At 45.0% G+C, this 14,787-nt stretch overlaps 1 protein-coding gene across 1 annotated transcript in view; it reads right to left on the bottom strand.

Moving 5' to 3' along the window:
* Window positions 1-1,845: 1,845 nt before the first annotated feature.
* The window catches only part of HECW1 (HECT, C2 and WW domain containing E3 ubiquitin protein ligase 1), a 301,389-nt gene continuing 288,447 nt past the window's right edge, over window positions 1,846-14,787 (bottom strand). The window contains 4 exon segments of the mRNA XM_048510455.1: window positions 1,846-3,557; window positions 9,838-10,036; window positions 12,046-12,160; window positions 14,237-14,386. Coding sequence (XP_048366412.1) covers window positions 3,446-3,557; window positions 9,838-10,036; window positions 12,046-12,160; window positions 14,237-14,386 — 576 coding nt within the window. The 3' untranslated portion in view covers window positions 1,846-3,445.

Consider the following 14,787-nt stretch of genomic DNA (forward strand, 5'->3'; position numbering starts at 1 on the left):
TTATACTTGGAAGATCACAGAGGTTGCTCAACAGAATGTTTGTTAAATAAAAATATGTGAAAAGCTTCCATGGGTTAATGTTAGCACTTTTCAGGCTGTAATCCTAAGAACACTTCCCCTGGAGTAAATCCACCGACTAATTAGGGATAACTTTGAAATATACTTCGTTAGATTTGCTCCCTAAGTGTCCTTTCTTTTAATGGGAAAGGGTTAAACATGGTTTTAACATTCTCCCGTTGGCTTGAATCACACAGATCTGTTTTGCTAGTGGGGGCACTTTCCTCCAATAGAAAGAGCCCTTCCTAAATTTGAGTTCTAAGTCAGGGAAACACTTCTTCCATCAGAGGAAAGAGCATCCATAAGTGGAATATCTCAGTTGCGTTCAACTCACTGAAATCAATGCAATTTAAAAGTGTGTAGATATTGCTGGGCTGTGTCCTTCAGTTTTCCACTCAGAGCTGTACATTAAATGAAAACTGACTCATAAGCAGAGGTGCACAGGGTCCAAACAGTGCCTGAAGACAAAATCTCCTCCAAGCACAATCCCCACTGCAAGGAGCACCACCCCCACACATCCCTGCTGGGAGCCTGGCTGCAGAAAGCCCAGGAGGGCGGAACACCTCCTCCTTCCCCACCTGTGGAGCGCGGGGAGTTGGGTCTCCCTCAGCCCTGCCCCCTGGTCTACATGGAGATCAGAGACATGGCCCCGTCCTCCTGCTTTTAGCAGGCCCAGTCCTGCCTTGTATTTTTTTAAGTTATGGTGAGCATTTCAACAACATACAAACTCGCGGCCCATCAGATGTTCATGAACTACAATTCCCATCAGTCCCTCCCAACATGAGCATTGGCTATACTGGCAAGGGCTGATGGGAACTGTAGTTCATAATTGGTAATTTGCATATTTAGCAAAGGGTCATGGGTATGTTGTTGAAATGATCTCCATAACTTGAAAACATAGTCCAAGGCACTGACCCACCCCCCATTTGAAAAGGCAGCCTGCCCTGGCTAGGCTGTTTTGGCTCCGTGCATTGTCAGAGTTGACTCCCTCAGGGAGGCTGACTCTATGGTCACATGGGGGGCTGATTTTGCACCCCCCCCCCATGTTACCAGATCGTGTGCACCTGGAGACATGGTTACCCCATGTCCCCAGGCAGATACGCCACTGCTCATAAGTCATGTCTATCTTAAAAGTCACTCATTGTTTTCTAAGCTGGCTGAGAGACCTACTACAAATGATTCCTGCCTGAACATAAATTTACCTCTTTAAAGAGATAGCAGATTTCAATGGACATCCAAGAAGGTATGTTTCAGGAGACACTTCCGGAGCCCAAGAATTATACAGGAAGATGGGCTGAACTGACCTTGAACATGTGAATATGCTGTTTCTTGCTGGGAAGATACTTTGATCCCAAAAGAAATTAAGTACTTGTGCCAGGTTGAAGTAAAAAGTCAAAATGAACATTTAGTCCAATTTAGGACAGCCAGCGTGTGTAGTGGTTAACAGCAAGATGGACTTTAATCTGGAGAACTAAGTTTGATTCTCCATTCTTCCGCATGAGAAGCAGACTCTAATCTGGTAGACTGGTTTTATTTTCCTGCTCCTCCACATGAAGCCTGGATGACCTTGGATTAGTTACAGTTGTCTCAGAACTCTCTCAGCCCTACCTACCTCACAAAGCGTCTGTTGTGGGGAGGGGAAGGAAAGGAGTTTGAAAGCTGCTTTGAGACTCCTTACAGGAGATAATGGTGGGGCATAAATCCAAACTCTTTCCCCTATACTTGCTCACCCAGATAAAAGTGTGCCTAGGACTGCAGCCTGGAAAAATTAGGGCAATGAAAATGAAGGAAAGAAGAAAGTTGACTTTATTGAAAAAAATATGTTTCAGCAGTGCCTGTGAAAAGACATAAATTCCAGTGGGCCTCGTTCTGATCCAAGGCAAAGGTTGTAACACAACCAGTGCAATCCAATGCAGAAGAACTGCTCTTGTTTTAAACCCATGGGTTTCAGTGGCCTTAGACAGGAGTGACTCTACAAAGGATAGCACTGTACGCGTTCCATTATTTCAAAGAGTTACGGAGGAGCTTAATCTCTCCAATACACTAAAAATGGGATCAGTGGGGCTTTAGGAACATGTTCAAATGCTGACCTGGTTGCAATACAGATAATAGCAGGGGTGTCAAACTCGCGGCCCTCCAGATATTCATGAACTACAATTCCCATCAGTCCCTCCCAACATGAGCATTGGCTATACTGGCAAGGGCTGATGAGAACTGTAGTTCATAAACATCTGGAGGGCCGTGAGCTTGACACCTGTGGATAACAGGGTCGTTCATCCTGCCTCAGTGTCATCCTCTGCAGCTTCGCATGAACTAAATTTTGGTCAAATCATTCTGTGTCGAGCCAGTGCTGTGATTATGAAGGATTAACAGCAATGAAAAACAAAACCAAACCACCACTCGAGGTCTATTGATACCATGAGCAATTAATGGCTTCCAACATACAGTGCAGGATTGTCGAGTTTTCTTTTCTGCAAGGGCGTGTTTCAACATCAGAAAACAAAGAATCAATAAACAGAACGAAAAGATATCAAGAAGGGAGTGATCAGTCTGCCAATTTCATTTTACAATGTACAATAATTGGTCAGGCGGGCCTTGTGAATTACGCTACACCATAAGACATCCTTCTTGGGTGCACAGACTTGTGTTTCTCTTGTGGCAAGTCATCACAATAAACATTACAATCCTCTCCGCGCCTCAATGGCTTTGAAGCGCAACGTCATTCCACGCTGAACTTTTTTTTTGAACCACCACTAATTTATTCTGCATTGCATCACATGTTTGCTTTGTTTCAAATGTCTGATCTGCACCGTGCATCTGGCCCAGGTCCAGCTGATGCAGTTGATTTGGGTTATGAGTTCATGTATAAAAAAATCCAGTTTTGCTCATAGGTGTCTCTTGTAGGTACAAGAAAATCAAGAGTGGATGAAAAGAATTCTTGGCCGGCTCCCGTGAGTGGACACAGCTGCTAAGACACAAGATGACCGGTGGGTAATCAAGGAGAGGTGGGCATATGAAAGCTTGGAATGCTTGAATGTTGTTTTTTAATCGGTGTAGATAGAAGTAAACATTAACATTTGGTCAAGTGTAGCATAACTTGCATTCATATTTTCGTTGTTGTTAATGGAGGTATGTGGAGATACACAGAGACCTTGAGACAGTTGGTTTTTGTTTTTTTGTTTTATATTGCATACAGGCTAGTTGTCCATTGGAAACCGAAGATGATAGCATGAAGGTTAGTTCTTAAAGGAAGGCTGTTTCTTCATGCACAGCTTTTTAAAAAATCAGTCCTGATTTCCCACCCCACAAATCAAAACACACACAAAAAAATCATATGGCAGCAGAAAAGGAAGTTGATGTCACCGACCAGGAATACACCTGACTTCCCTCATTCGAGTCCAAAGGTGCTAGTTTCCTCCACAGCCGTCAACAGCTTCTCGTATAGCATTGAATACGATGGATAGGGTGGAAGATCCAGGCGGTTGAAACAGGTATGTGCCCTGCAAAGTACAAAGACAACACGTCCATTTTAGTGAGAGTTCTCGATCTGCTCAGAAATTTTGAAGCACCTGCATAATTTGTACAGTAGTGGGTTCTAATTCGGATGAAGCTGGAATAACAAGTCTGGTCTCAACCCTGGTTCAGCTGGTATTGTGCAAAGCAGTGGAATAAGGAGGGGAATATATGCAAAAGAGAATGCGTGGTTAGTAGGGAAAAAACCTTTTCTGCTGTCACCATTTTCCATCTGCAACCTCTCCTCTTAGGCACTCTTCCCACTAAACGCTTGTTTACAGTTAAAGCAACCTAAATGATGGGAAAGGGACAGGCAGAAGCACTAGAGTTGGCAACTCTGGGAAATCCCAGGACTTGCACAGGAGGAAAGCACTGGAGTGGCAAAATACACTGAGTTACAACCATCCCTGTCCCTACTTGACCAGCAAATACATTTCCTAATCCTGAATGAGGGGGGAAAATGCCATTTCTGCCTTGCAACCTATTGAATTTACAATTTTACAATTTCTGCCTTGCAACCTATTGAAAGCTCCTTTGAGTCTAAGGGAGATGTGGAAATGCAGTGTAGAAATGCAACTGGATCATCTTCACGGTTTTGGTATTAACCTTTAAGACTGTGAGCAGTCTTGGATCTTCAGATCTGTGGGACCGCATCTCCCTATACTGCCCCTAGAGGACACTTTGTTCCTCCAGGGCCAACCTTCTGGGACTCCCTGGCCCCAAAGATATCCAGCTAGCCTCAGCCAGAGCCAGTGTGGAACTCTCTATCAGTTGACACCAGGGCCCTATGGAATCTTAATCAGTCCTGCAGGGTCTGCAAAACAGAGATGTCCCACCAGGCCTTTGATTGAGGGAGCTACGGCTCTTGTTCCATCGAGCTAACCTCCCGATCTAGTCCTCTTCCCCCCTGCCCCCCATCTGTTTAATTTGTTTCTAGTGGGTGGGAGAGGAAATTTAGGCTGTTTGTGACTTGAAAAGGGTTCCCTTTTTGTTGCCACCTTTAGAAACTGTAAGGGTGTGGAGCTTGTAATTTTATTGTTTTTACTTGCCTGCTATATTTTATATGACTTTAATACTGTATTTTCCACCTGCAATCCTGGTCTTGAAGAAACCGTCCATCATGTTCTATTACATTGCCCTTTATATGCTGTAGAGCGGGAAAGACTACTTAACCCTCTCTTAGCTGATCTAGGCAACACTACAGATGCTGTCAAAACTTTGTTCTGGTTAGACCAGGGGTCGGGAACCTTTTCCCCTCAAAGAGCCATTTGGCTCCCCCTCCCCTGCTCCCCCCCACCCCCACTCGCTCGCTCGCCCCCCCTCCGCTCCCCCGCCCCCCTCCTCGCTCGCGGCCCCCCCGCCCGCTCACACACACCACGCCTGCAGGGCAGGCATAGAGAATGAGCCCGGCAGCTTGGTCTACCTGCTCGCGCCCAGGGCGGGTGGAGAGGCCCGGCCGACTTCGGCCCCTTGCCGACACGCTGGGCGATTGATGCGCCCGCCCTGCTCAGCTGCAGGGCGGGTGGAAGAGGGCGGCATGGACTCGGCCTTGCGCGGCCCGGCTGGCGATATTGATGTCGCCTTCGCCCTGCTCTCTCCTCGCCAGGGTGGGTGAAGAGGGAGGCCCGCGGCTCGGCTCCTGGAGCCGCAGAACAGCGGCGGAAGAGCCGCATGCGGCTCGCGAGCCGCGGGTTCCCGACCCCTGGGTTAGACAGCAACACAACTGTTACCATCGAACAAACTGCTAGATTCTTGTGTGTTGTCATCACTGAACGTTCCCAAATGATTAGCAGACTCAATCCCAATTCAGTGGCTTAATATTCCAGCTCTCATGATGCTTGTTTTTTTTTTTTACTTTTTTACCAGCCATTAAAGGTTTCATCATCATCAACTACTGTATTGTCATCATGTGTGTGAGCTTTCCTGAGCCTGGCTGAGGCTGGGAAAGGGTGGGATAGCAAGTCCGTAAAATGAAATACAATCAAATTAATAAAATAGAAGGGATGACAAATCTTGGTTTGCAACTTTCTCTGTAATTTCAGACTACTTCATCAGATGTATATTTCTTACGGTTGCCAACCCTGGGTTGGGAAATTCTTGGAGATCTGGAAGTGGATCTTGGAAAGGCAGCGTATGATGCTATGGAGTCTATCCTCCAAAGCAGATGGTTTCTCCTGGGGAACTGATCTCGTTCCTTGGGAGATCAGTGGAATTCTGGGAGGTCTCCAGGCTCCACCTGGAGGTTGGAAACGTTAATAATTCTGCTTGGGAAACCAGAAAGCAAACAGTTGCTTGGGAAGCTAAACCACTGCTCCAAATGCGGGAAAGTCCCAATTATGTACGTTTTTTGGGAGATGAGCCTCTTTGGGAGAAGAGTAATTAGCAGATGAATATAAATTACATACATTCATATCTTCAGACTAGCTGAACAAATCTTATCTGGGAGACCGATAAAAGTCAGGCAAGCAGAAAGCGGCCAATTAACTTTTAAGCACTCAATATAGGCCTCAAAGCCTGGAGGATAAACTCTAAAATCTCCTCATTTTTACTACTTAGAAAGTTAATTTCAGCAGATTTCTACAGGAGTTACACGCAATTCGTAATGAGCACATTTTGTGAAAAATAAGTCCACTTCTCAAAAGATCCGGAAAGAATAGGTACTAGAAGGTACTTAAAGAGTGTACTAGAAGGACCTCCAGTTTTGCCTGTGGCAGATTTAAAGATTTTCCTTTCAGAAAGGTTGAACCAGTCCAGCAACTGGATTTGGGTAGATTCCAGATATACCAGGGCCCACTCCCTCCTGAAGGAAGACAAAGGAAAGCAATAAACTGCACCCAATCATAAATAATGGAATGTTTAAATTATGTTGTGACCCGCCCTGAGCCCTTCGGGGGGGGGGGGATGGGGCGGGACATAAATCCCAAACATTTCATAAATGCAGCTAGTCCCAACTTTAGGATTTAGGGGACACTCAGGCTTGGTCCAAACGATTCACTCATCATATTTGGGTTGGTGGGGAAGTGTGAATATTTGCCCATGTGTTAATTGTTGGAGGTGAAAAAGGACTGAAAAAAAAATGTTCCCACTATGATGCGTTCTCTCCTCTCTGAGTTTGAGAGGAATCGTTACCCTTGAATCATTGCTAACTTTGTACCAGGAGTTGTAGAAACCATTATTTTGAAGGAAAACAATAGATGCACAGAAGGCTTGACAGCATTCTTTCTTATGGGCAATTTGTAATCACAACACAATGTTCGGGTAAGTCCACGATATTGCTAAAAGTCTAGTGCAATGCTAATGCTCAAAATGCCACAGGCCAAAAAGATCATGCCAAATCAGCTTGTGGGCTCTTGAATTCCTAACATGGAAAGCTAACAACACAGCAGAAACCCTTCTAGCACAGGGAGCACTTTGCACAAATGCTACACCATGCTGCCCTGTGGAGTTTGCACAATGGTGAAAATAAAGTGGATCTCCCTTCCAAATGACTCTTTAATTACAGTGAATGCTGATTCACGTTAAAGTATTCCTGGCATGTAGCACCACTGGTCCATTCCCTCAACTGCTGGATTAAAAGCACAAGTTGTGACTGTGATGATAATAGTCAGAAGTCATATTATGGAGTTGCCTCAAGTTGTGTGCAAATTGTGCCAGAAATGAGCAAATGCAGAGGCAGCGCTGACATTAAGCAGGATCAAGCAACCCGCCTCAGAGAGCGGACTCTACAGTAGAATTAAAGGGCAACAAATGGTTAATTATTTAATTTTTTATAATATTTTTACCAACATTGGAGGGGAGGAGGTGCAATTTGTAATTTTTGCCATTGACACCCAAAAATATTAATGCTGTGCATGCCCAGATGGCCTGAACGCACTCCCGAGGAATCAACAGAGTTAGGAACTAAGAAGGCAAAAAAATACATTATATAATCATCGGGTGGTTTAAGGGCTGTAGGGCCTTCAGAATCCTCTGAAGATGCCAGCCACAGATACAGGCAAAACATTAGGAGGAAATGCTACTAGAACATGGCCATACAGCCCGGAAACCACACAGCACCCCAGTGATTCCGGCCATGAAAGCCTTTGACAATATATTATTATTATTGATACAAAACAGTTATACACAGCAAACAAGATCAATATACTGGATTTTGTATTACATCACACGTCGGACACTTCCCAAGCAGGGAGAAAGGTATTATTATTATTATTGTTGTTGTTGTTGTTGTTGTTGTTTTGTTATTATTAATGGCACAGTGCACACAATCTATAGTCATTAGTAACTGAATGAAAAAACAATCATATAGATCACATAAATGGTTACACATGGTGCATAACACAAGGACCTAATACATTTCGAGCAGAATCAATTTTCCTCAAGGCCAAACTATTGCACACACACACACACACACAATCCTAAGAGCCTTGTCAGAAAATTCTTACTCCAGCCAGGAAGGCTGTATATGAATCCTGTGAATGGTAAGAATGAAAGTATAAAAAATTAAGGTCCATGGACCAATCCACAATAGAACGTGTATTTGAGAATGTAAATGGGGATGAGTGGTTATTTACTAATATATATTGACGCTCCCAATAAATTTCTTAAATAGGTCAAGGGCCCACATCCATTCAAGGTTGGTACCACCAAACCACTGTTCTGTAAACTAAAATGAAAAATATATAAATTATGTAATAACGTGTCATCAATACCTAATTAAAAATATTTATAATCAGTGACTCAAAATATAAATAAGGATAAGTGATAACTTACTGAAATAAAGCGAAACTCCCAATATAGGTTTTAAATAGTTCCATGTATAATAAAGAGCCTATTACTGTTCCAGATGGTAATCAAAGACCATCATTCTGTAGGCAAAACTAAAAATAATAAAAATGCCACCTTGAACTATAGGGGGCTCCTTACATTATATAGAACTATGTAAGGTCTAAATTAATTCCAGAAAGTTATTACTTATCCTTATTTATATTTTGAGTCATTGATTATAAATATTTGGTTTACAGAACAATACCGGTAGTTGGATCTGGTATCTACAGAAGGGCAGAGGAGGCAGAAGGCAAGTCTCAGGGGGAAAGGTATTTCGTAATTGATATGCTGCAACCATCTCTGGCCCCCATCCTCCTCACCTCTGAAGGTGGGGGCACAGAGAGAAGGGTTTGTGACCGATATTTTATCTGGCAATCTGGGCATTATGGGAAGAAGCCAGTCAGACCAATCTGAGGGGGGGATCTGCCTCGAGGGGGAATCCGCCTCTGGAGGCGGAACAGGGCTGCATTGGCGGATTCACCCTCCCCAGGGCATTTACCCCAGGGGAGGGGCAAATCTGCCGAAGAGTGGCCACTGCAGTCCTCCATGGTGAACACTCCGGTGCCCCTGCCGCCAGCATAGTGGGAGCATTCTGGAGGCATGGCCTTTGCCTTCTGGAATGCCAGCGCCAGGGATTTGGGCTTACGCCACCCTTTTGGTATACTCAAACAAAAAAAAATGACAAAATATGTGAGTGCTTGAGTGCCATCAAGTCAGCTGACATATGGTGACCCCGTAGGATTTCCAAGGTAAGAGACATTCAGAGTTGGTTGTCATTGCCTGCCTCTGTATGGGCTGAGAGAGTTCTGAGGGAACTGTGATTGGTCCAAGATCACCCAGCAGGCTTCATGTGGATGCGCGGGGGAAGAAATCCATTTCACCAGATTAGAGTTCGCCGCTCAAGTGGAAGAGTGGGGAATCACACCTGGTTCTGCAGATTAGAGTCCACCTTGCTGTTAACCACTACACTACTATATTTATTTATTTCATTTCTATCTCACCTTTCTCCCCCTGGAGAGCCAAAGTGACATATATCATTCTCCTCCATTTTATCTTCCCAACAACCTTGCAATGCTGATTAAGCCAAGAGTACATGATAACTGAAGATAACTGAATAAACTATCACCCAAGTTAACTGAATAAACTTCCATGGCAAAGGGGGGATCTAAATCTTTGGTCTCCCAAATCCTAGTCATATACTCTAATCACCTACATACTAACCACACCGGAAGAGACAACCATTAATGCAACCCCATCAGTGTAGGGTGATATTATTGTACATTATTATTTTACATAACATGTATGCAAATTTAAGATGGCCAGCTCTTTTTCTTGGCAACAAATGTCCTTTCAGGTAAACAGGGTACCCTCCCATTCAACCTAATGAATTCATCCCAGTCTCTGCATTCATGGGTCATTAGACTGTTCAATAAAGTTGCAAACCTGGGAAGGGATGTTATTTTGCCCCATTTCTCTATGCAGAAGCGCCGTAGTCCATTGCTTCCCCGAAGGGCTGCAAAACCTTCATATGGCACGCTAGAGGTCCCTGTGACAAACTGCAGCAGCCGTAGCCGTTGTTCATTGTTGAATCTTTCTACGGCAGCCCAGAACCATCGTATTACGATATGACCGTCATGGTAACCTAAAACAGAAAGTGTGGAAAACGAGAAATGTATTAGAAACATCCCAAAATGAGCCACAGTCGGCTATGAGGATGAACTAATGCAATATGATTGGTTGCCTTCTCTTGACATGTCTTCATTTGTTTTTGTGCCGGTTCTAGCCGTTAGCGCTATTCAGTTTTACTACCTATGGAGAATACTGTCCACATTAACTGCTGAGGAACCTCTGGGGATCTTCCATGGAATTCCTGAAAATCGCAAGGTCCCCAGTTAGACTTTTATTCTTCAAGAATTGAGATTTGACTCTGTAGTGTTCGCAACACACATTTTAATCAATCAATCAATCAATCAATCAATCAATCAAGCAAGCAAGCAAGCAAGCAAGCAAGCAAGCAAGCAAGCAAGCAAGCAAGCAAGCAAGCAATTAATTAATTAATTAATTAATTAATTAATTAATTATATTTTTAGACCGCCCTCCCCAGTAGGCTCAGGGCGGTGTACATCATAATTAAAACATACAAAGGCAAGATCAGTAAAGGTGAGCAACTCACCAGAGGTGTGTGTGGGGGGGAATGGCTTCCAGGGCAACACCTCTGGGTGCCCCTACCATGCCCCTCGGGCCTGCCAGGCTGCTTCTCCGCCGGCTGAACTTCCGTCGGCCGAAGGAGCAGCCTGGCTGGGCTGAGCTGAGGTGGAGGTGTGGGCAGAGGTGGGATCCAGCAGGTTCTCACAGGTTCCCGAGAGTAGGTTACTAATTATTTGTGTATGCCGAGGTTACTAATTACCACGTGATTTTTGCCTTAGTTATGCCCCTCCTCTCAGCAGTAGTGCGCAGAACTTGAAGCAGTCTAGCAGGAGGTGCACCGGCGTGCGTGGCAGCCTGCGCCTGTGTGCATTCGTTTCCCGCCCAAGGACTGGCGCAGCAGCTGCATCCTTGCCACAGCCCCACCCAGGAATGCCCCGCCCCCAGAATGCCAGGCCACGCCCCCGTCGTGCCCCGCCCAGCCCCATTGGCGCTACGCCACAGTTTGAATCCCACCACCATGGAAACCTGTTACTAAAATTTTTGGATCCCACCACTGGGTGTGGGCGATTCTCTGCCTCCCATGTGACCAGCTGGTGTGCACTGGGGACATGTGACCGCTCTGCAACTCACTATTGGGGAAATTGTCTGCCAATATTGAAAGAGAGAGGGGTGGGGAGAGACAGAGACGGTGTGACAAGAAGCTCTGTCAGAACCTATTCCCAGTGTTCTACTTCTGCCTCTAAAAAGACTGAATTAAAAAATAATAACATCTGGAGCTTTAAAATGTTTGCGTGCAAGTTCTCACGCATGCAAGCCATTTGCTCTCAGCCACATTTCCAAGATTGTCTCTTGCAATTAAAAGGAGAAACAAATATATCTTTTTCTTAATACAATCTGAAATTTATATGCAGGACTAGAAAAACTGTCAACAGTTATCAACTCTGTTTCACTGGCTGTCCTACAGCTATCTCAAACGCGGGACCCTGAAACTCTAGGAATTCCCACGATTGCTATGGTCTTCAACAAAAAGATCGGAGGAATTCCCAGAGTACCAGAGATCATCGTGGTGCTGTCACTTCCTGGTGGTCACCTGGAAGTGATGTCACAGTGTCCACAATGCTTCTGCTTCTCAAGCTCCACCCCCAAAAGAGATTAGCAACTGTAGCCCTAGCTATCCTAAGTGTATATAATGTGAATAGGGAATATACATGGTGCACAGGATTGTGACTGCATAGATTCTTGCAGTTATTGCAGGTTCACAGATGGTTACTGGTGACCACGGAATGGAAATCATTACAGTTCTGTGCCCTGGAATAAACAGCATGCTATTTCCATAGTCCCCGGAGTGATCCTCAGCAGTTCTCACCAGTGGACTAGCGTTCTACAGGCCAAATCAGTCTCAGTCATAGCCCTGGTAAAGAACTCAGCAAGAACGGCCATCAAGAAGGTAACACAGATGTAACGAAATGGAAGATGGGAAGGAAAAGCAACTAGATAGTTTACCACCCCGATATTCTGTGTTGTTGCGCCAGTCATTGAGGTCTATTTCCGCAGTGCCAGCTATAACCAATTCTAGCTCCCTGGCATCGAAAACAGAGACGAGCCTTGAGTCTACAACCTGAAAGACAAACCATACTTTTAGTGCTTTCGGCAGCTGGCACTAAAACACCTGGACTGTGACAGAGAAGTCCGGCCTCCCTTCAAATAGCTCTTCCATTTCTGTATTATTTATTTGATATGCGTTTGCATTCATTCTAAATGTTGTCATTCTAGGTCTATGGCATTGCTTACTAGACAGCTCATGCTATTTAACTGCATTTTTTATACTATGTAATCCACCTTGAGCCTGAGTGAGAAAGGCAGACTGTAAGTACAGGAAACAGATGAACAACTATCTCCCAGCTGGCTTCTGAGCATGATAGATTTAACAAAATCTTGCGCATGTAAATCTAGGCTATGTTTTCAGCCACACAGATTATGTGTTTATTTTGACAGCTTGCATATTTCCTGACCATCAAAAATTGTTCCAATCAAAACATTAGTTTACCTATTCAGTATCTCTTGGCACAGATCGGGGGTCCCCAACGTGGTGCCCTTGGGTGCCAGGGCACCCACTGACACCTTCCGTGGCTGCCACCAAGTGTTTCTAGGAAGTGGATGGGACAGCAAGGCTTCTGATTGGCCACTGGAGATTTGATTGGCGGCACAGATTTTTTAAAAGGTTGCTTTGGAAGCAGCTGCCATCATAGCACAAGAATCTACTGCATTACTGAAACGTCAGCTGTGGCAATCATTTTGTGGATGGTGTCAGGATCATGCTGACTGTGCTTGATGTTTTCTATGAGTGAAATGCAAATGTTATTGCTATTGCAATGTCCCTCTCTTCCTTCCCCTCAGCAACCTCTGGGCGCCGGTCTACCTTTTCAAAAGAGGTGCAAAAGGTTCCCAGGTCCTTTGATGTTTTGTAGCATAGTCGCAGTGACCATTTGGTGTGGCGTGCAACGGGGGGAGGGGGGGCTAGTGAAATAAAGTAGCGAGATCTGAGCCTCCCGCTCAGATCCAACTTTAGTATGTTACTCTTCGTATCTAGAATAAACGCTGTAGAACCTTTCCACGGTCTCCGTTATTTCTATGCTCGAGAGTCTGACAGATGGCTCCCCCACCCGGGGCAGCCATTTTGTTGCTGTGCCCACAATGCCATGTCAGAATTCCAAATATGCCCAATGGCTCAAAAAGGCTGGGGACCCCTGCCAGAGATTAGCAAATGCCTCTTGCTGATTATTCCAGAGGTATCAAGTATCAACGGTTGCGCTTTTTATGACTTATCAATATTTTAAAGGACGGCTTCTGTTTTTGTTGACGTATTTTTCTGTGTGTGTGTTGCAGTGAGAGGGGAGAAAGGAATTCTGTGAAAGTTCAGTTTCCTTTTTGAACCGAGTCCCTAGCTGGCATCCATTAAGCAAAAAACCCATTTGCTCATGCAACACTAGTTACCAGCAGCTTGTGAATAAAACTGTCTCACTATTAAAAGGTGTGGTTTCTTGGGCTGTATGGTCATGGTCCTTATAACATTTGTTCTGATGAAGCCAGCCTCTTCGCAACTGTGTCTCACAATTACTGCACATGCTCAAGCTGCCTCTAAATTAAGAAGAAGAAGAAGAAGAAGAAGAGTTTGGATTTATATCCCCCCTTTCTCTCCTGCAGGAGACTCAAAGGGGCTTTCATAATCTCTAGTTCTTTCCTCACAACAAACACCCTGTGAGGTGGGTGGGCTTATAGAGCTCCAGCTAAAAGCTGTGACTACCCTAAGGTCACCCAGCTGGCATGTGGGAGGCACAGTTAACTCGACTTCCCAGATACTTCCACAGCTCAGGCGGCAGAGCTGGGAATCAAACCCGGTTCCTCCAGATTAGATATATGAGCTCTTAACCTCCTACGCCACTTCTGCTCCTAACAATATCTTTGGCCCCTTCCGCACAGTACAATGCACTTTCACAATTGTTTGCAAGTAAATTTTTCTCTTTTGCACAGTAAAATCCAGCTGAAAAGGGTATTGAAAGTGGATTGAGACTGCAATATTCTGCATGTGTGGAAGGGGCCTCTCTCTGTACAGCCTGTTACTGTCAGTGGGATGCTCTCGCTGACCCTGCCAAATGCAGATGCTCTCGCTGACTCGCCAAAAGTTGATGCTTACTTCGTAGAAGCCAATGATCTAGAGCCCTGGTTTGCCTGGAACGACACCCCTTTCCACGCGCCACTTCACCATCCTTTCAATATACTCCTTCTTGTTCTTTTCGGTCACCTGCGTATTTGCGCCTCCTGACTTCAACTCTCTTTCTGTTACCTGGCAAACAAATAGACAAATGAAGAGTACATATTGGATAGTAACTGGACGGGTTTCAACGTTCAAACACTGACCAAAGAACAAGAGGGTTTTTAAAAGCTATTAGCGCAATCCAGTTGAGGGGGAGGAGGGTTGTGGTGGCCAGAGGCGACATGGTGAAGGCAGCATTGCACCACCTCCAAAGGGGCGTTGGCCTCACAAGAAGGAGGGAAAACAAAAAATCCTCCCACTACCTGAATTGCCCCATGGGTCAAAAAGTGTGAAGTAAGTCTACAGGTCCAGGGGGACAACGTTCCTGGGCTGGAACACTAGTGGAAGCCGACTAACAGCGGCTCCACCCCTGGGAGCCCCGCCATGCCACCATCCAAGTAGATGCCAATACTAATCTGCAGCAGCCCTGA

The sequence above is a fragment of the Sphaerodactylus townsendi genome, linkage group LG11 (assembly GCF_021028975.2).
Source record: "Sphaerodactylus townsendi isolate TG3544 linkage group LG11, MPM_Stown_v2.3, whole genome shotgun sequence".
Taxonomy (NCBI): Eukaryota; Metazoa; Chordata; class Lepidosauria; order Squamata; family Sphaerodactylidae; genus Sphaerodactylus; species Sphaerodactylus townsendi.